At 41.7% G+C, this 22,567-nt stretch overlaps 1 protein-coding gene across 2 annotated transcripts in view; it reads left to right on the top strand.

The window, feature by feature from the left end:
• The first annotated feature begins 6,412 nt into the window (after window positions 1-6,412).
• The window catches only part of snapc3 (small nuclear RNA activating complex, polypeptide 3), a 32,173-nt gene continuing 16,018 nt past the window's right edge, over window positions 6,413-22,567 (top strand). For both annotated transcript variants that reach the window (XM_060840389.1, XM_060840387.1), the window contains exons 1-5: window positions 6,413-6,666; window positions 11,174-11,251; window positions 18,267-18,351; window positions 19,140-19,244; window positions 21,524-21,673. In XM_060840389.1, coding sequence (XP_060696372.1) covers window positions 6,428-6,666; window positions 11,174-11,251; window positions 18,267-18,351; window positions 19,140-19,244; window positions 21,524-21,673 — 657 coding nt within the window. In that variant the 5' untranslated portion in view covers window positions 6,413-6,427. The remainder of the gene's footprint in view (window positions 6,667-11,173; window positions 11,252-18,266; window positions 18,352-19,139; window positions 19,245-21,523; window positions 21,674-22,567) is intronic.

The following is a 22,567-nucleotide window of genomic DNA, read 5'->3' as shown; positions in this document are numbered from 1 at the left end:
CTGGGAGTGTGATACCTGTCAAACTAAGAGACTGGTGGGTTGACTACTATGGGAGGGAAAGGAAGCAAAAATGAGGTGCCTGGGATAAAGGGTAAAGAAGTCCCAGAAGACATCCCTTCAGAAAGTCCCTTGGGACGGATGTTGAAAAATTGGAAAAATAATTCTTGTACAAGGGAGAAGGATAAGAAAACTATGATAAAATATTGTTGTTTTGTTTGGACCAAACAGAGTATTCGTCCGCCATCGGTCTTTTGGCTGAAAATATGGTTCGGATGGGGATTGGGTCTGTCAATTGTTGAAGTCATATGTTAATGAAAAACAATCTTTCTGTAAAGAGGAGTCCGACTATGCCTCCCGCATATAGTCTGTTTATATAGTATGAAAATTATGACAGGAAAGGAGGAAAAGTCGCCCTCGGCACCCCCTCCCCCTTGGGATGTTCTTGACCATTTGCCACTGCCATATGACCCCCCCAAAATGAACCTGACGATCTAAAAGCCGATGGCGCTGGGTTAGGGGTGGCGGCTGGTGGCGAACAAGCAGGCGGGGGGGGGGGTTGGTTTTTGGAGATGAGGGACAGGTGAAGGTTGTGAGGTCAAAAGTCCTGAAAGGAGGACTGATGAAGGAAGTAAAGCAATTAGAAAAGGATATTGACGAATATCCATTCCCAAAATTCAAGGAACAACACCCAGAGACAAATGTATACCATCTCAGGGAAATTCCCATAGGGCAGGGAATAATTGGCTTCGTAAATGCCCCTTTAACAAGCAGCGAAGTCAGGACTTTTAAGAAGGAGATGAAACTTCTTATTGAAGATCCTGTGGGTCTATCTGAGCAAGTAGATCAATTCCTAGGTCCCAACCTAGGAATTTTAAGTTTAAAATATTTTAAATATTCTCTTCACTGGGGAAGAGAGAGGGATGATCAGAAGAGCAGCTATGAGGTTATGGGAAAGAGAACACTTCCCTGGGGAGGGAGTTATGTCGGCTGAACAGAAGTTTCCCAATACAGATCCAGGTTGGGGGAACAACGAGGCTGATGACCAAACCCAGATGAAGGAACTTTAGGACTTAATAATAAAAGGAATCAGAGAGGCAGTCCCTAAATCCCAGAATTTAACAAAGGCGTTTGAGGTCCAACAAGAGAAAGACAAGACTCCCTCAGCATTTTTAGAGGCTGCGGGACTCAATGAGAAAGTATTCAGGTATGATTCCTGAGGATTCAACAGCTCAGGGCCTCCTTAAAGTACATTTTATAACTAAGGCATGGCCGGATATCCAAAAGAAAATACAAAAAAATTGAGGGATGGAGTGAGAAATCATTGGATGAATTACTGAGAGAGGCACAGAAAGTGTTTGTAAAGAGAGAGGATAAGAAGCAAAAACAGAAGGCGAAAATGATGATAGCCATGGATGATGAGGTAGTCAAGAAAAGAGTGGAACCAGTAGTAAGCAACCAGAGTGATGGCTGTCAGTATGTTGAAAATAGAGGTAGGGAAAGAGAACGAGGAGGACCCGTTAGTGGGTCCAGTCAACAGGGACAGAGATCAAGGTGGACATCCCCACAGGCGGGATGTTATTACTGTGGAAAGACAGGTCACTTTAAGCGGGAGTGTCCAGATCTGAAAAGGGAAGAGAGGGCGATACTGCTTATGAACCTTGATGAAGAATAAGGGTGTCAGGGGTTCCTTCCCTCGGGGACCCACCAGGAACCCTTTATAAATATAAAGGTGGGACCTCATAAAGAGAATACAGTTTTCTTAATAGATACAGGGGTAGCACGATCATCTTTAAATTTTATACCCAAAGGAGTACAATTTACAAAACAACAGATAACGGTGTCCGGAGTGAAGGGGGGAAGATTTATAGTCCCTGTATTTGAACCTATGACAATCGAAAGTGAGGAAGGAAAAATTGAAGGACAATTGAGGAACATTCCAGACATAGGAAGTAGTTTGTTAGGAAGAGACTTAATTATATTATTAGGACTAGGGATTGGGGTGAGCAACTGACAACTAGTGGTAAAAATGGCCCTTTTGACCGAGGAACAGGAAAAACAAATAGACCCCACGGTGTGGCCATGGGAAGGCAGTCGAGGGGGATTGCGGATTCCCCCTCTCAAGATCAGCTTGTAACAGGTGGGGGAGACGGTATTTGAGAGACAATACCCGATTTCGACAGAAGGAAGGGGGTTACAACCTGTGATTGAGGGATTAATAAGGGACGGCCTGCTGGAACCCTGCATGTCTCCCTATAATACCCCCATTTTGCCAGTTTAAAAAAAAGATGGTACCTATCGTCTGGTACAAGATTTAAGGGTGCTTAACAGGATTGTACAGACTTGACACCCGGTAGTCCCTAATCCTTATACCCTCTTGAGTAAAATCCCACACGACCACAAGTGGTTCAGTGTGGTGGACCTAAAGGACACCTTTTGGGCATGCCCCCTGGCACAGGAAAGCAGGAACATGTTCGCCTTCGAGTGGGAAGACCCAAGAACGGGGTGGAAACAGCTATATAGATGGACAGCGCTTCCTCAGGGATTCACTGAGTCCCCGAACTTGTTTGGCCAGGTTTTAGAACAAATTTTGGAAAAGTTTATAAGTACCCAAGGGACAAATTTGCTGCAATATGTAGATGACCTACTGTCACGGGAGAAGATGAGAAAGGAACAACGGAAGCAACTAACCAATTGCTAAATTTTCTGGGACAACAGAGATTGAAGGTCTCGAGGAACAAATTACAATATGTAAAATACTTAGGATATCTGGTCAGAGAAGGAAAAAGGAAAATAAGTCCTGAATGGATTGAAGGGATAGTGGGAATGCCACTCCCTTGGACTGAATGGGAATTGAGGAAATTTCTGGGGCTAACAGGATACTGTGGATCATGGATCGAGTCATATGCCCAAAAGACAAAGAAATTATATCTTAAATTGCTGGAAGAAGAACCACAGCTGTTAAAGTGGACAGAGGAAGAAAAAGAATTAGTAGAAGGATTGAAGAAAAGTTTGATCCATGCCCCTGTCCTTGCGTTGCCTTCCCTAGATAAGCCCTTTCACTTGTTTGCCACCGTTGATAAGGGAGCAGCCCTAGGGGTCCTGACCCAGCAATGGGGAGGGATGAAACAGCCGGTAGCGTTCTTGTTTAAATTACTAGATCCAGTTTCTAGAGGGTGGCCCGAGTACATGCAGTCAGTAGCAGCAACTGCACTATTGGTAGAAGAAAGTCGAAAACTCACATTCGTCGGGGCGTTGATAGTAAGCATCCCGCATCAAGTACAGGCCATACTGAACCAGAAGGCAGGGCGGTGGCTTACGGACTCTAGAATTTTAAAATACAAGCAATTTTAATAGAGAAGGATGACCTTGCATTATTCAGAGACACCTTTCTGAATCCAGCAACTTTTCTCTGGAGGGGGGAGGACGTAGCTCCCTCGGACCCAGAACACGACTGCCTTGACATCGTAGAATATCAGACTAAAATAAGAATGGACCTTAGGGACATCCGTCTCCATGCAGGGGCCAGACTGTTCGTTGATGGGTCCTCCAGAGTAATTGAAGGCAAAAGACACAATGGATATGCGGTAGTGGATGGAACGGAAGGGAGTGTAGTCGAGGCTAGTAGACTGCCCAATGACTGGTCAGCACAGACTTGCGAACTCTATGTGCTAGAACGCGTTATTAAGGTCCTGGAGGGGAAGGAAGGAACTGTCTACACAGATTCTAAATATGCTTTCAGGGTGGCACACGCATTTGGGAAAATATGGCAGGAGAGAAGACTGGTAAACAGTAGAGGAGAAAGTGAGGTCTGCAGATGCTGGAGATCAGAGCTGAAAATGTGTTGCTGGAAAAGCGCAGCAGGTCAGGCAGCATCCAGGAACAGGAGTTTCGACGTTTCGGGCATAAGCCCTTCTTCAGGAATGAGGAAAGTGTGTCCAACAGGCTAAGATAAAAGGTAGGGAGGAGGGACTTGGGGAAGGGGCGATGGAGATGCTATAGGTGGAAGGAGGTCAAGGTGAGGGTGGTAGGCTGGAGTGGGGTGAACAGTAGAGATAAAGAACTGGCCCATGATGCAAAAGTTCAGCAAGTATTGGAATCCTTTTTGCTGCCAAAGGAGATAGCCATAGTCCACATTAATAGTCATCAGAGGGGTGCCGGTTGAGTTCAAGGCTCGCAACCAGATTGCACCAGGCTTTGAGTTGGCTCTCTTCTGGTGGGTAACGGTCAATAAGAATGTGAATTGGATAAACTATATTTTCTATAATCAGCAGAGGTTCATTAACTACACTAGGGATGCAGTCAAAGGTATAGCAGGACTGCTCGATGCAATCAGCAGAATGGCTTGGGAGAACAGAATGGCCTTGGACATGATCCTAGCCGAGAAAGGTGGCATGTGCATGATGGTAGGGGGGAGCTGTTGTACCTTTATTCCAAATAACACAGCACCCGATGGGTCAATCACTCGAGCCCTGCGGGGGTTGACTACCTTAGCAGAGGAGCTGGCTGAGAATTCAGGGGTAGACACATTGCTCCAATCAAACCTAGGGGGCTCTAACCCCAATCAAACCCAAGGGATTCTAACCCCAATCAAACCTATGGGACTCTAACCCCAATCAAACCTAGGGGATTCTAACCCCAATCAAACCTAGGGTGGCTGGATTCATGGTTTGGGAAATGGAAAGGTGTAGTGGTCTCCATACTCACCTCCTTGATAGTGGTTGCTGGAGTACTAATAGCTATAGGATGTTGCACCGTACCTTGTGCACTGGGACTAACCCAGCGGCTGATTGAAACGGCCCTAACTAAATAAATGCCTCTAATAGGTAGTCAGCGAGAGGAACTCTACCTGTTGAACAATGAGGGGATGAATGATCTTGAAGAAGTTTCCAAGATAGATGAGGTCTCAGGGATGCTGCTAACAAACTTGGAGTCGGCCTATCAGGAATATGCAGAAGACAACAAAATATTAGCCAAAAAGAAAAGGGGTATTTGTGGAAAATGTGTCTAAATGTTGCTTCTGCAGAAGTCAGGTATTCAGAAGTCAAAAAGACTCAGTGTGCAGAAGTGATAAGACCCAGTGTTGCGTCAGCAAAAGTAATAAGACTCAGCTACCAAGACGGGTTTGCATGTTAACAACAGGCTACAGACAGGTAAGCCGATTAGACTAGCAGCTGCACAGAGCAATACAACTGTCACATATGAGGTAAAAGGGAAGGTACAGGAAGGCTCATAGAAAACTGTATAAATGTGAAATAATATTATTCAGAAGTGTGCCTACTTTGTGGTCACCCAGGCTTGCAAGAAAATATGAATAAAGACTGCTTCGGAATTTGACTTGAACTAAAATTATTTGGCAATGAGCTTCATTTCTCACATATTCATATAATACGAAAAAAATGTTTAAAATCCTAACCAATGGAGAGATTCCCACCCCCAAATGCCCATCAGTTTCAATTGTACTAGGAGTACTTGATGCCAAAGTAAGCCAAATGTCTTCTTGATGTCAAAGTCAAGTAAGTACTTTCTCCTCACCTTTTTGCTACAGCCAGGTGAGGAGGGGTGAATCAGCTGCCCTCTTTTCAACTTGCCCAGTAGACCAGACCATACACTAAAGTTGTTATGAGCAGCCCACTCCATTTAGTTGCAGTTCTGAACTGTTTCTCTCCCTGATTGATGGTCATATAGACTATCCCATTGTAAGGAATCAAATCCAAATTGGAGGAGAAAGTTTCTGAAAGCTTTTTACAAATTGCCTTTTGGGGATTTGAAGGGAGTCTGGGGCAGGTGAAGCTGGAGACTTTCAGGAAGCTTAGTGCATATGTTATCCCTTTCTCATCCATTTACAGACAAAATGCAATACACTGTGGGCGGCACGGTGGCACAGTGGTTAGCACTGCTGCCTCGCAGCGCCAGAGACCTGGGTTAACTTCCCGCCTCAGGTGATTGACTGTGTGGAGTTTGCACATTCTCCCCGTGTCTGTGTGGGTTTCCTCTGGGTGCTCCGGTTTCCTCCCACATTCCAAAGATGTGCAGGTCAGGTGAATTGGCCATGCTAGGGCTTATGCCTGAAACGTCGAATTTCCTATTCCTTGGATGCTGCCTGACCTGCTGTGCTTTAACCAGCAACACATTTTCAACTGCCCATAGTGTTAGGCAAGGGATAAATGTAGGGGTATGGGTGGGTTGTGCTTCGGCGGGTCGGTGTGGACTTGTTGGGCCGAAGGGCCTGTTTCCACACTGTAAGTAATCTAATCTAATCTAAGTCACACAACTACTGCATTTAAACTCTTACAATCCAAGGGATTACATGTTCAGTCCAGATTTGTAGTCATATTTTTGCTGTGTGACGTCAGTTCCGGCACTCTGAACTACAACTCCCAGAATGCCCCGGCGCACTCCTCCGGATGTTGATCCTGAAGGAACAGTCATGGCGGAGGCGGCGTGTGCGACCGTTTCCAGCCTCTGCCGAGCTCCCGAGTATGAGCTGGCCGGCGTGAACTCGAAACTTTTCCAAGTCGGCTCTTTCGGCAGCCTGTGGCGGAAGCAGCTGGACGGGGCGTACCTGGGGTTGGAGGAAGAGGGCGAGGAGGAGGTGGTCGGGCAGCAGCTGGTAACGCAGCTGGGCCTCCCCTCAGACATGGTGGAGGAGCTGCAGCTGGTGTGCGGGTGAGAGGGAGAGGGAGGGAGAGGCGGGAAGGCATGTGCTGGCAGAGCAGGGGACGGGGAACAAAGTCGCCGTGTTTCTCTCCACTCGTTCAGTGACTGGCAGAACATCTGTATGATTGAATTCTGGAGCAATACAACAGAATGCCCCTCTCCTTGACGCAGACACTGCTGCATGAAGCATGTGTGAGGGATGTTTTCCTACCCAGAGAGCGGTGGCACCGTCCCCCTGCCCAAGGTGGGGGAGGAGGATGCCAGAGTCCTGTACTGAAGTTTGCATGTTCCAGAAAATTCTCTGTCCTCTGTCGAATCTGGCAGTTTGTAACTGTTATGATGAGCCAGTGCTTAAATTCAAACTAAAGTCAAGGCAGGAGAAAGTGGGGTCTGCAGATGCTGGGGTATCAGAGCTGAAAATGTGTTGCTGGAAAAGCGCAGCAGGTCAGGCAGCATCCAAGTTACAGGAAATTCAACGTTTCGGGCATAAGCCCTTCATCAGGAATGAGGTAAGTTGGTCCAGCAGGCTAAGATAAAAGGTAGGGAGGAGGGACTTGGGGGAGGGGCGAGGGAGGGGCGATGGAGATGTGATAGGTGGAAGGAGGTCAAGGTGAGGGTGATAGGCCGGAGTGTATGGGGACGGAGAGGTCAGGAAGAAGATTGCAGGTTAGGAAGGCGGTGCTGAGTTCGAGGGATTCGACTGAGACAAGGTGGGGGGAGGGGAAATGAGGAAACTGGAGAAATCTGAGGTCATCCCTTGTGGTTGGAGGGTTCCCAGGCGGAATATGAGGCGCTCTTCCTCCAACCGTCGTGTTGTTATGGTCTGGCGATGGATTTTAATAAAAGTTTGGTCCAAATTTTGTTGGTCGGAACATAGTCCGGAGTCCATGCGGGATCAGTCTGTTCCGTAGGCAGGTGCTGAGGTTTAATAAAGGTTGGGTCCAAATTTTGTTGGTCGGAACGTAGTCCGGAGTCCGTGTGGGATTTTCCATCGCCAGACCATAACAACACGACGGTTGGAGGAAGAGCGCCTCATCTTCCGCCTGGGAACCCTCCAACCACAAGGGATGAACTCCGATTTCTCCAGTTTCCTCATTTCCCCTTGCCCCACCTTGTCTCAGTCGATTCCCTCGAACTCAGCACCGCCTTCCTAACCTGCAATCTTCTTCCTGACCTCTCCGCCCCCACCCCACTCCGGCCTATCACCCTCACCTTGACCTCCTTCCACCTATCACATCCCCATCGCCCCTCCCCCAAGTCCCTCCTCCCTACCTTTTATCTTAACTTGCTGGACACACTTTCCTCATTCCTGATGAAGGGCTTATGCCCGAAACGTCGAATTTCCTGTTCCTTGGATGCTGCCTGACCTGCTGCACTTTTCCAGCAACACATTTAAAGTCAAGGCAAAGTGAAGTAAAACTTTGCAAGTCCAGCAGCATCAGTGGAAATTCATGACTAAAAGAGTTAAAACTTTTGTTAAACTTTGAACTTAGAATGATTACAAGACCATTCAATTAGTTGTGCCATGTCTACTTGCAAGAACAAATTGCCTAATTTCAATCCTCAATATTTTTACCCCATAACTGTGTAAACCTTTAAGAGAATTATCCAATTTTTATCCATCTAAAAGATAATAAGACAGAGGAGCACAATTAAACTGTTTAGTAAATGATGTCTGCTCTGTCATTTGATCCTGGCTATGTTTCCCAATCCCATTCTCCCTTCAGACCATAAGATATAGACATTCACATTCAAATGGTGCATTCAGATTCTGATCCTTTTCCTGAATAAAAACATTTTATCATTGTTTGCTTAGCCAATCACCTTTAAGTTATTGCTAAAAAGATGCATTTTGTTGAAATATTTTTCATCTTGCATTCATCAGGACAATGTGAATCATACCAATTCAATGGAAAATTTTACATTTGTACTTGGGAAGAGTGATGATTGACAGGTCTTATTGTGGATAATCTGCCAATTAATAATAACAATCAGTTACTATTAAGCTTTGTTTAAACTTTAAAGCAGGCATGTTAATTATGGTCAGGGCTTTGCCATGGAAAAATAAACTAGTAAATGGCTGGCAGTTATTTTAAGTTGAAACAAACACAGTGTGTGTACATGCCCTTTTTTTATGCAAAGAACAGTGCATCGTGTATTCATATATGTAGCTTCTAGTACATACAAGTGTGCCACTTTGCAAACCAGACTGACAACCTTAAATTAGTTGTCAGTGAATTAGTCGTAGAAATGTGCAGCACGAAAACAGACCCTTTGGTCCAACTCATCCATGCCAATCAGATATCCCAACCTAACCTAGTCCCACTTGCCAGCACCTGACCCATATCCCTCCAAACACTTTCTGTTCCGGATTCTGCAGTGGTGTTTTAAGGGAGTGTGGTTGAAGGGCACTACAGTTATGCATTTTATGATGCAGTCAGTGTTCTGAAATGGTTGCATCTGGTCTGACATAGTAAAGATTCTTTGTACGTGCAGACAAAGACATCACTGCTAGTGCCTACAATTGGAACAGTACCTTGTTAGCCCCAGAAATACTAGCAAAACATAGACAAGCTCCATCTTAAAATGGGGTCTGCTTGCTTTTCGTTGTAAGCTATGTTGAACATTTACAGCTCATGACACTGGCTCAACATAGAGGTAATGTGGAATTTCTTGTGTTTGCAAATGACAGCAAAACTGGTGGTGTGGTGGAAGTGAAGAAGATTATCTCAATACAACAGCGCCTTGGTCAGATGGGCCAGTAAACCGAGGAGTGGCAAATGAAGAGTAATTTAGATAAACGTAAGGTGTTGCATTTTAGTGTGGTAAACTAGAACAGGACTTGTACACGTCACATTAGGGCCCTGGGAAGTGTTGCTGAACAAAGATCTATGGGTGTAGGTGCATAATTCCCTGAAGGTGAAGTCACAGGGTGGTGAAGAAGGCATTGGACATGATTGCCTTCATTGGTCAGAACATTGAGTACAGGGGTTGGGATGTCCTGTTACAGCTGTGGAGGGCATTTGTGAAATCACTTTTAGAATACTGCATATGATTCTGGTCTCTGTTCTTTGGAAAGATTTTGTTAAACTTGAGAGGGTGCAGAAAAGATTTACAAGGATGTTGCTGGGACTGGAGGATTTGACTTAGAGGGAAACGCTGAATAGGGTAGGGCTTTTATCCTTGGTGCTTCAGAGGCTAAGGGGTGCCATTATAGACGTTTATAAAATCATGAGGGGCACGGATAGGGTGCAAAGCCAAGGTCTTTCTCCCAGGGTGCGGAAGTCCAAACATTGAGTGTATAGGTTTGAGGTGAGAGGGGAAAGATTTAAAAGGGACCTGAGGGGTAAGTTTTCACGCAGGGGATAGTACATATATGGAACAAGCTGCCAGAGGAAGTGGTGGATTTGGGTACAATTACATCATTTAAATGGCAGCTGGATGTGTGCATGAGTAGGAAGGGTTCAGGGAGATATATGCCAAATACTGGCAAATGGAATTAGGTCAGATTAGGATACCTAGTGAACACAGCAGTTTGACTGAAGAGTCGATGTCTATGTCCATGCTGTATGATCTTACGATTCTGATTGTAAGACTCGACTGGTTTGAAGAAGGATCACTCAGCTGTTTAGGCTTCATGCATGAGTAATTCAACTTGCCTCCATTGCATTAACTGAAGAATGGCAAATTATAGAAGTTTGCAGCTCAGAAGGAGGCTCATCTCTCATTATTCATTCTATTAAAGTCCATCACTTTTAAATTAAATTAGATTTCTGTACTAAAGTAATCAATTCTCATGCCTTAAGTCTGACCATGCAAATGAAGTTAAAAAATCATAAAAATTTATAAATTCTGTTTCCTGTGCCCTTGCTGGACTAGCTACTTGGAGAAAGAGCAGCATTCTGAAAGCTTGTACTTCTAAATAAACCTGTTGGTCTAATGTTTGGAGGTACCAGTGTTGGACTGGGATGGGTGAAGTTAACAGGTTATAGTCCAACAGGCTACCACCTCATGTAGAAGTAATGCTTCGAATGCTCGTGATTCCAAATAAATCTGTTGGCCTATAATCTGGCGTTGTGATTTTAACTTTGTCCATTCCAGTCCAACACTGGCACCTCCACATCATATAGATGAAGATCTTGATTCCTGGTATCGTTTTCGTAAATCTCCTCCATACCTCCCCATGGCTTGACAACCACCTAGAATGTGGTCAGAATTGAGGGCATTACCCCAGTTTGAGGCTAAAAATAATGGTTTATATGAACTGTCTAATTGAGTGGGAGTTCTACTGCTAATACTTGACAGGCTTACTTAGAGAAATTCAAAGGCACAAAAAAGAAGTTTCTGATCTGGAAATGTGACAGTGTCTAGCTATATACAGACCATGTTGACACAAACTATAATTACAGGGAACTTTTGATGTTTTTTCTTTTTAAATTTGTGAACTACAGGCAGCTAATCTGCGTCACTGTTTCACATGATGACCATTGAAAGCTTTCTCCTTTCTTTTGTATAGTGTTGATACATTGAAATGCACAGAACAGGACACCAGTACAGATGTCATCCCAGAAGATACAGACCTTGTCACGTTAGAGTATGTATTTTAATTATATTTGTTCATCTCTTCATCTATGTTTACTTTTATTATGTCATCTTCTAGCCATCCTTCACCATTCTGTCTCCACTGCCAGCATTTCAGGGCCCCTAGTTAACACAACCTCATAGATGTATTGATGGGATATCTTTGCCTGCAATTCATAAAAAGGAATAACAAGGGGGTAAATGGAGCGGAGTGGGGGGGGAGGAGGGTTGTGGATGGAGTTGGGGGTCAGGCGCAGGGATGGGGTCAGATGGACTGGGCATGCGGGGAGTGGCTGGAGTTGATTGGAAGGGGGTGGCTGGGGTTGGGGGCGGACGGGGTTGGCGGGGCAGGGGTTTGCGCACGGTGTGCTGCTGCTGAGTCTCCTGACCGAGGAGTGTACTTAACAGAAAACTCTGAGTCCCAAAGGAGAAGCGTTGATTCGATTAACTGAATAATCAATTATCTGAACAAAACAGTGCCCTCCCTTCTCGTTCGGATAATCAAGGTTCCTCTGTATATGGACTTGTGTAACGTGTTTGATAAGGTTCCTCATGGGAGACTGGTTAGCAAGGTTAGATCTCAAGGAATACAGGGCAAACTCGTCATTTGGATATAGAACTGGCTCAAAGGTGGAGGACAGAGGTTGGTAGAGGAGGTTTGTTTTTCAGGCAGAAGGGGGAAATGGGCTGCCAGAGGAAGTGGAGGCAGGTATAATTGCAACATTTAAAAGGCATCTGGATGGGTATATGAATAGGAAAGATTTGGAGGGACATGAGTCAGGTGTGGCAGGTGGGACTAGATTGGTTTGGGATAGCTGGTCGGCATGGATGGGTTGGACCAAAGGGTCTCTTTCCATGCTGTACCTCTCTATAACTCTGTTGGTGTACGATAAGGTCGGTGATGGTTTTGGATGAGTGCTGCCCACACATGAAGAATTAATACTGAAATCATCTTTTTGAAAAAGTGCTTTGTATTCTCCTTCATTGGAGAATTCAAAATGTCTGAGGATGGCATGTAAATTTAATGTCACAAGTAATCCCAAAAAAAGGTGAAAAATTCAAGCGGTTAACCCATCCAGTATTACCTCACATTTCATTTCCTCCACGGTCCAAATGGGGCTGAATCATTTCTGGCATCTTGTTAGGAGCTGGCAAACTATGCAGGGTTTGCTTGCAGATCTGAGTATGGGAGGGAAAGAATTTGAGTAGCTGCTCCTCCAATCGTAGATTCTGCCCACCCCGTTCTTACTTTTTCACTTTTCCCAGTTGCAAGTTCTCTCATTTTCTTTCCTGTCTTTTTAGCTTGTTGTATTCAGTGTCACCATATCCCCTCTCTCCTATCCCCCCCACTTCAGTGGGGTCATCTGTTCTGTCCAGTTTGGCAGTTAGACACACCATTGTTCTGCCATTCTCACATTCTGATCACTTAATCTGCACCTATCAGCCACCTTTCTCCCCCATCACTCCACCCTCAATAATTGCATAAATGTTGCCCCCTCCACACTTCGTTAGCTCTGATTAAGTGTCGCCTAAACTCTAAATGTTAGCTTGCTCTCTCAGCATTGATGCTGCCTGACCTGCTGTGATTTCCAGCCTTTTTGTTTTCAGTACAGATTTCAGCATCTGCAGTAATTTGCTCCTCCAGGTTCCCTCTATTTCTTCTTTCTTACCCCTCCAAAAACAAAATCCATGATTGGAAGAGCAAGATTGGGAAGAAGGAATCCTGTGCTTGTAGGATCTGGAACAACTACCCTAGAAAATGAGTCCGACACATTTTGGTTGTAGAATTTCAGCACAGTCCAGGAGGCCTAAGGAGCAGAAATAGTGAGTAGAAGAGAAGGCTGAAAATAAGGCGGGGAGCAATTTGGAGCAAGAATGTCTTCAAAGGCAACTACCAGAAAGAATTCCTAAGTCCCATGAATTTTCCAGGAGGGTTTGAGGGACTGTGTCAGAACCTGATACATTAAAGGTTTGCCTAGATCCATTGCTGTGATTGGTCTCTTTCCACTTCCCCCTTCCCTGTGTATAAACTACAAGTTAAAATAAAACCAATGTTCAGCTGTGTGGTGACGCTGAAGTTGCTCACAGAAGTGTCTACCTATTGAGACATGACCTGAGTTACCGCTTGTTACAAGTAACCTTATTTGAAAGGTTATTAATTTTATCGAAGACTAGTGTCATGCAGTTGAGTTTAACCGATAAATGCATGACTGTACCTCTTGTCTGAATCTAACTGACAGAACTCAAGATTAAAGATGATATGAAGTGATGTTGCATGGCTGAGAAAGACATTCAAACTGATTACATGTTGCAAATTGAAATTTTTTAAAAATCTAAAGCAAGTATAACACCTTATTAAAATTCGATAGCTCATTTCGGCTGTGCAGTTAGTTCATTCTCCTGCAGGTCTGAGGGGATATACTCCAAATGATGTACATTTATTGGTTCCTTGCACATTTTCCCCTTGAAATATTTACCACACACTGACAGTTTCTGTTAAGTTTGCTTCTGAGTGCATAAGGAATAAAATTTTAAATAATATATACAGAGATCCCTAGCTTCTGAGGTGCCAGGCGTCAGCTAATTCTATTCATTCCACATGATAAAAAGAAATCGTTGGAGGCAATGGACAGTGGAAAGGCTAAGAGTCCTAACAACGTTGTTGTTGTAAGATTGAAGACTTCTGCTCCAGAATGTGTTGATCCCTAGCCAAGCTTTCTCAGTACAGCCACAGCACTGGCATCTACCTGACAATCTGGAAAATGACCTAGATATGTTGTGTTTACAGAAAGCAATCAACAAATCCAACCTGGCTAGTTATTGTATCATCAGCTGTCCATCTCACAACCCAACAAAACTAGAGTTAATGAGAATTAACCTTCCTCTGTTTGTTGGAATCATGCATGGGATAAAGGAAGATAGTTGTGGTTATTTTCAGTCATCCTTGAATACGTTCCTCGGAAGTGTCTGAGGCGCAACAAGTGTCAGCTGCTTCATCAATAACCTTCCCTGAAACATAAGGTCAGAAGTGGGAATATTTGCTGATGGATGCTGGTCAATGTCCAACTTTGGAGGAGGTGTGGGACATGACCAGAATGACGTGCTGCAAAATGTCAGGCAATGACTGTCTCTAACTAGAGAACCTAACCATTGCCACTTGACGTTCAATGGCATTCCATCTCTGAATCCCCCATTATCAATATCCTGCAGGTTACTGTTGACCATAAACTGAATTGGACGAACCATGTAAGTACAATGGCTACAAGAGCAGGTTAGATGCTAGGAATCTTGCAGCAATTAACTTGCCACCTGTCTCCCCAAAGCCTGTACACCATCTTCAAGGCAAAAGTGTGATGGAATGCTGTAACAGCACTTCAGCTTGAAACTATTCAGGACAAAGTAGCCTGCTTGATCCAAAAACATTTAGTTACCTATCACTGGTGTTCATTAGCAACAGTATATGCCATCGACAAGATGCATTTTAGAAATTCACCACGGCTTATATGGCACCTTCCAAACCAATTACTACTGCCATCAAGAAATACAAAGGTAGTAGATAGATGGGAGCACCATTACTTATGAGTTCCTTTCCAAGCCACTCACCATCCTGATTTGGGAGTATATCACTGTTCCTTCAGTATTGCTGGGTTAAAGTCCTGGAATTCCCTCCCAGCAGCCCAAGCGCATGGCTTGTGGCAATTCATGAAAGCAGCACACCACCATCACCTTCTCAAGCAACAAGGCCTACATCCCACGAATGGATGAATTCTTCGAGAAAATGTACATTTGCTAATTTTGCTGTCTTTTACATTTTAAAAGAAAGCAAACCGTAAACACACAATTTGTGAGAAATGAAGCTCACTCACTTCAATAATTTCAGTCAGAGACAAGATCTAAAGCAATCAGTATCGTTTATTATACGCTTGCAAGCGTGGTACCTAAAATAGACACGCAGAGTTTAGCAAGTACATATCTTATATAGGATTAATTTCTCTTTCTCTCCTCCCACTACTCTAAACCCAGTATCCATTACTATTGTTTATCTCTTGCCTTATCCAGCCTCGTGCAAAACAAAGTACAAGTTTTACTTGGCCGTTTCACCACATCCTGCTGTGATCCATTGTTAGGTATATCCTCCTCCACTGCCATCTGTTTGCCTTACTTGTGACATTTCCTCCCATTCCTCAACCATACTGAGCCTTATGACCTTTTAATTGAAGTTTGTTTTTTGTTTTTGCAGAAGTGGGAAAGAGATGCTTATAACTATTGTTTGTACAAGCATATCTGGCTTAACCTACATCCTCGCAGCACCTTATCTATTTGTCTGTAACATCTACCATTGTTTGCAGGCACATTTTGTTCTTGTATGCATATTTTAGCTAATACAAAAACAATTATATATTTCCTTCACACAGTTTTCATTCTTGTTGACTCAGCTCTTTGTTGAAGCAGTTATACACTGGTGTGAGTTCATTTACCTTGCATAAGTAATTATGATTTCAGAAGTAACACTACTTTACCTATATCCCACACAATTCAACACTCATACAAAGGGTGATGGTATGATCTGTCTGTATTGCCCAACGAGGGAGGTAATGAGAAGGAAAAAATGAGCCCTTGAAAACCAAAACAAAAACTCAAAAACCAAAAGTCAACCCTTGAGGAAAATCCTAGAGCCTACAAAAGAATTATTTTTGTCCCTAATTCATTGTTATTTTTGGAGTTGGGAGTGATATACATTAATATACATATTGCAGCCTCCTGTGTGGAGAGTATAGGCACAATAGCCAATTGAATGAGCAGACTAGATGGACAAAGTTCAGCTTTTTAAATAATCAGTGTTACCTTTTGAGTGCTTAATAGGATTCATTTATGGATCCCTGTGAGTGACCACGTTAGGGATTTTTATGTTCCTTTTTGTCACATTTTTGGATTTCTTCAGATATTTGGAATAATTTATATAAATTACTATTAAGTTAATTCTGGGCTATCAGTGATCACATTTCCATCAAATTAGTTAGAGCCAATTAAAATGTTCGTACAAACTGTTTTTCCTTCTGCAGCACTTCAGTTTGAGATCAGGATCACTTTAGAATATTTTCCTCCTGAACTATGTAAGGAAAAATTTGTGTGAATTGTGCAACGTCAGAGAGTCTGTCATCCAGAAAAAAACAGAAGCCAATTTGATGATTGGCTAAATTTTGCAATCACCAGACAGAGTTAGAGAGGATTTGAATTCCTCTCATTTGTCTTATCTCCCTAGGTGGGTCAGGGTGGCAGACAAGAAGTCTGAAATGCAGCTCCTAAGTTTAAATCCTTAGTTTAAATACTAGTGAGAAACATTTCTAACCCACTAGCAGTGTGGCATTCTTTGCTGCACTTTATTGAAAGGGCAGTTTTGGTATCATTTTAAAATTCTCTATAAAGTTTATTTGCTCATTCACACAGTTAAGGCAATTAGCTTTTGTTTTAATTTTGAAGAGTGTATTTTCCTAAAAGGCAAGAAAAATATATGCAAGATCACAAGTCAGTTCACAAGGGGTTTGATTGTTACAACCCTGTGATTTACTATTGAACAGTAAAGGCTGTTAAGGGACACAGGAAGCTCTTGTGGAGTCAAGAACAGGTAGTAGAGTGCTATGTAAAAGACAAAAAGCATATGGCAAAAGGACTGGTAGAAATTTGGATCTCTCAAGAATCAGTTTTATATTGTCTGTTGTTCACAATTTGTACTAATGATTCTGACTTTGGAATCATGCAATTTCTAAACTTATGAATGACACCAAGTTGGGAGTATAGTCAATTGTTGCAGAAAGAGATGAATAAATGTGTAGAATTAGTATATAACTAGCTAGATAATGAATTTTGACACTAGTGAGATATTACATTCAGTCAGGAAAATATAATTTAAATAGAATAGAAGAATATTACCTTCAAGTAGTAGAACACAGATAACTGAAAGAAGTGATGCTGGTGCATAAGACTATAAAAGACAACTAGGAATTAACTAGAACTAATTTCTAGAGATCTGATTATGAAATAGACCTAGATAGAAAAGTATCAAGAGTTCAGGTAAGGAATTCAGAGGAAGCTTCTTTACGCTTCAGTGGTATGAATGCAGAACTTGGGAGTAATTGTGTAAACAATGTAAGTGCATTTAAAGTAAGACCAGATGAACATAGGATGGTGAGAAGAACATAGGGCATGAGAACCAGGAAGCAATTTAAATGTAGTAAACTTCCCAAATGTTTTCCCAGTGTCCCCAAGTTTTAATGCCTCAGGTTTCATCTGACTCCAGAGCATTTCTAGGAGAATGGGTGTTGTACATGTAGGCTGTTGATAGGATTGGTTTGGAGAAATCCAGCCCGATCAATTCATGTGCTGTTGTTTTTGCAGCAGCAGTCTAACCTCAGAAGGCAGATTATAGGGCCATGTCGCCCAGTTTAATAACATTATTTCTGCATGAACATTCCTAATAGTCCTGTACTATGCTTGAGGGGAATATTTTAGTACTGTTAAGGTTGTTAATACATATAGAAAGACATCAGAAATTACTTCATATTTGCAGGAAATGTTAACCCCTTTGAGTAAATGTTTTCTTGATGGTCTGATTTTTTGAAGTGTCGTTTTCATATCTGTGTATCCTGCACATAATCATTCAAGCAAAACTGCACAGACTATGTGTACATGACTCGAAAGGAAAAAAGTGAAGTCAACATATTTATCTGTCTGGAAGTATTATTTAAAACTATCAGTAAAAACACAAATTTGTCAAATGTTCCCATGTAATGAGTGGGAGAAAGTGAGTACTGCAGATCAGAGTCAGAGTGTGATGCTAGAAAAGCACAGTTGGTCACTTTTGCTGCCTGGCTGGCTGTGCAGTTCCAGCATTACCATCTAATGAATTGTCAACATTTGGAATGGATCTCTAGATAGAAAGTTGACACCTAACAGATGAATTCTCTAATAAAGTGGCTATAGATATTTTCAAACTTAAGTACTTACCTTGAAATGCATCCCTCATATAGAATACGAAGAAAAGTCATTAAAAAGAGAAAGGAACGTTTGACATATGATCGTGCCTGTAGGCAAGAAATTTATGAACATGAGTATGTAAGTATATCTGTTTTAATCATAATTCTGTTTTAATTTCAAAGCCATTTTTCATCAAATTGTTTGGATTTCTGATTACTTGAAGGAGTAAAAATGAAGAATGAAGTGTAGAGTTGCAAATTATAGACAAAAATATTTAAATCCTTCAGGGTTAACTTAATTTTCCATATAGGATAGAATGATCAGGGCCTGGAATGCTGTAATTCTGTTCTATACATTTGAATTCTCAAGTATGTAACCATGCCATGATGCAGTCGAGTAGTGTGTCAAGCGTAGGTTAGATTAGTTTGCAGAATCGGGGAGGTGTTAACTTTCAGGCAAATCCAAATATATTGCATTCACTGCCTCCTTTATCCTGTTTGTTACTTCTTCAACAAATTTAAATAAACTTGTCTGGCATGATTTTTATTCATGAAGCTATGTTGCCTTAGCTTGATAATATTATGTAGTTCTAATGTTGAACTATTATTCTTTAATTATAGACTCATTTTTTCCCCGTAGTAGCCATTCAGCTAACTTGTCCAGTACTATTGTAGCTTCGCTCTTTGTTACTCCACAGAAAATAAGTGACAATGTTGTCATAATTACTCATTTAAATCCATAAAGTATTTGATGTTGAGTGGAATTAGATTTTAAACCTCTCATATTGTGGATGAAGCAGGTTAAAAGATTGATTTTAAAACCAATTTAATATCACTAAATTTTGAAGTTCTACTTGGAAGAATGATGCTGCTATAGTTAACTAGTGTTTGTATCTTATGCTTTTACCTGTACTTTGTGCAATTCAGGAAATGCAAGCAGTAGGAAGAAAGCCCAGTAATCCAGAAGATTCCATTGCAGCTGGAGAAGTGATTCTCACTGTTAATGTCTACTCTCCAATTATATTTGTTAAGGTGTGTATTAGGTTCAACCTGTGGTATCCATTTTGTTCGCCACCAGTCATAGCTGGCTATCTTCAGCCATTTCAAAGATGTGACACATTCCTTTTCATAAATAAAGATTAGTAATAAACACCACTATTCAGCATGTGATCTCAGTACTAATTCACACAATGCATGCACTGTAACTGAACTATTTGCAAGTAGTTTGGTAAAATGGCAAAACTAACTGTTGTAGGTGTTGCCAGTTTCATAGAACACTTTGCAATTGATCAGTCAGGCCAACTATTATATGTTGGCATTTATTGACCATATGTTTTGCCCCCTGCTCCCCACCCACCCATGATTCCTGCTGTTGTTTTATCTGCTTCCTGTGGCTGGGTGTTCCAAATTCTAATCCCTCTCTAAGAAAATACGTTTCTTCTTATTTATCTATTAGTAATTGTCTTGTATTTATGAATCTGGTTTGGATTCACCCACAAGTAGAAGCATTCTCTCTACACCAACATTTTGCTACATCATTGAAATTTTATGTTCATTTCTTCTCTCTTGGTCTTCTCTTTTCTCAAGATAAAGATTTAAGTTATTCCATCTTGAAATTGAAATTGGTGTCTGATGCCACTTTTAGTTTTTTTGTATTTTCTCATTATCTTTAACTTAAACTTTATGTTCAGTCTGCCATTGATATTTTATTCCATGACCTTCATGCCTTTTGGCAAACATATTATGTGCCACTTTATCAAATATCTTGATATCAAATAGATCCGTATCTACCAGATAAAACCATTACTCTCTTCAATCCTCTCATTTGCTCATCTAAAACTCAGTTGTTAAATTTGATTTGACTTTAAGAAATCCATGTTGGCTTTCCACAATTAACCCATCCTTGGGCAAGTAACTTGGTTTGACTAGGATTACTGTTTTCTAAAGGTTTTCTTGCCATTGAGGTTAAATTGACTGACCTGTAATTGTTTAATTCAACTATGCATTTTTTTTGTTTTTGAATGAGTATCATTTGCAGCTCTCCAGCTCTCTGGTACAATTTCCATGTCAGAAGAATTGTAAGCTTGTGGCCAGTACCTATCTACCCTTACTTTCCTCAACAGCCTACAGAGTATCCAGTCCTGGGGGCTTAAGAGCTTTAAGTACAACAACCCTTTCCAGTATATCTAGTACATTGCTTTCAGTTTGTTCCCTTTCTACTATCTCAGTTGCCCACAGCTTTTGCTGTTACTTTGGCACATTTCCTTCCTCAGTAAAGATAGATGCAGAGTACCTATTTATTACCTTCAGCCTCTGAAGACCTCTTTTAGACCTCTTTGATCCATAATCAGCCCCATGTCACTACTTATTAGCTTTTTACTTTACTACTACCTATTTTTTCCCCATTTCCCTGACTTCCATATTCAGCTCAGTTGTTTATTACCAAGCTGATAGCACGTTTTTCATGTGCCCCTTTTACCTGCTTCACTTTGGTTTTTTGGTCACCCATGGAGCTGTACTTAGTTTACTTACCTCTGTTGCTTGTTTAATGTAATTCGACTGCACTCGAACCTACTCTTCAAAGGCACTCCATTGTTCAGTTACAGTTTTGCTTGCTAAGCTCTGATTTCAATGCATTTCGAATCAATCTGTTCTTATAACACTGTAATTCATTTTCACTTAAATAGTTTTTATGCAAAATTGCTCCTTGACCTTTCCCATATATACTCTGAACCAATGCTATGATTTACATGATATTTAATCAACTGTACATGAATCCTGTGATTATTTGGATCCTCACAGTTTCTAGATTTTCACCACCTTAAAAAGTAGTATGATCTATAATTTTGAGGTCTTTTAAATAATTAGTATCTTTTTAATATGTTAATTGTCAACACTATAATATTCTGTTGAGAGACGTTAAAACTTGCGGGCTATTTGACATGTGCCATTGCTGCCCCACACAACCCATTTTGCGTTTTCCATCAAATTAACTCTCCCAGCAGTGGTTGATATATGACCACAAGAGCCTGACTTTCTTGTGCTGATTGCTGAGCTATAGTAACTGCTTTCATTGTATATCTTATTTTCACATTGAACCCAAAATGTACTTCTCTGTAGCTTAGCTGTTCAATATATTAATTTGTCGTCAGTTTGCAAATGAGCTCTGAGGCACGTTAATATACACAACTGTTGGAAGAGTTTTATTTTACTGATGGTTACACAATTTATGTGCTCATTTGTTGTTGGCTTTCTTAATCAAATTATGCTGCTTTTGTTGCCATGACAACTTTTCAATTATTTTCCCACAGCACAGGGAGAACAAACCTCATCACACCGTGCTTGTGTTGGGTAGTCAGAGACTAACTGAGCTAAGAGATGCCATCTCTTGTGTCAGTGACCTTCAGATTGGTGGAGAATTCAGCAATACTCCAGACTTGGCTCCAGAACACATTAGCAAGGTATTCATTTTGATCCTTTCTCTCCATTTAGACCTGTGTAAACTCTAGATATTTCCACGTCAAATATGGTCACCTTTCGAACAAAGTTGCTGTGCATGTTTGGTTAAGATATTTTTCAAGGACTAGCTAGGCATCTTTAAGTTATGTGATTCATTTTGAGGCACGCACAGCGTTCCCAAGTGACCATTTGTCAAGCTCATTCACAGATAGTGAACATCTTTTGAGGCTCAAATAAAATGCAGATTTCCAGATTTTATTTGAAACACCACTTAACTAGAGTAAAAAATGAGGTCTGCAGATGCTGGAGATCACAGCTGAAAATGTGTTGCTGGTCAAAGCACAGCAGGCCAGGCAGCATCTCAGGAATAAGGAATTCGACGTTTCGAGCATATGAAGGCTTATGCTCGAAACGTCGAATTCCTTATTCCTGAGATGCTGCCTGGCCTGCTGTGCTTTGACCAGCAACACATTTTCAACCACTTAACTAGAACAAAGCTAATATTGCAGTCTCCGTTTACTAAACATTTGATTGGCATGTAAGTGGAAAACCCCATCTATGAATTATAGATATGCCTGTTAATGTGAATATAAATAAAAAGAGAACTGTACAAATGAAGAGTCAACTGTTGATAGATTCCAACAATCAGAAATCCTATTCTTCAGAATTTATGTCCCAATCCAGAGCTTTGAGCAGATGATCTCAGTAACATTTCAATGTGATATTGTTGGGATTGATACCTTTCTCAGTGAGTTAAACTGAGATCCCCTGTGCCCTCTCCGATAACACAAAGTATCCTTTGCAATTTGAAGATGACATGGGGAGTTCTCACTAATCTCCAGGTCAATATTCAACTCTCAGATAACATTTATGCAAACACATTATCTGATCATTAG

The sequence above is a fragment of the Hemiscyllium ocellatum genome, chromosome 2 (genome assembly GCF_020745735.1).
Source record: "Hemiscyllium ocellatum isolate sHemOce1 chromosome 2, sHemOce1.pat.X.cur, whole genome shotgun sequence".
Lineage (NCBI taxonomy): Eukaryota > Metazoa > Chordata > Chondrichthyes > Orectolobiformes > Hemiscylliidae > Hemiscyllium > Hemiscyllium ocellatum.
This window is presented reverse-complemented; position numbering and strand designations above follow the sequence as displayed.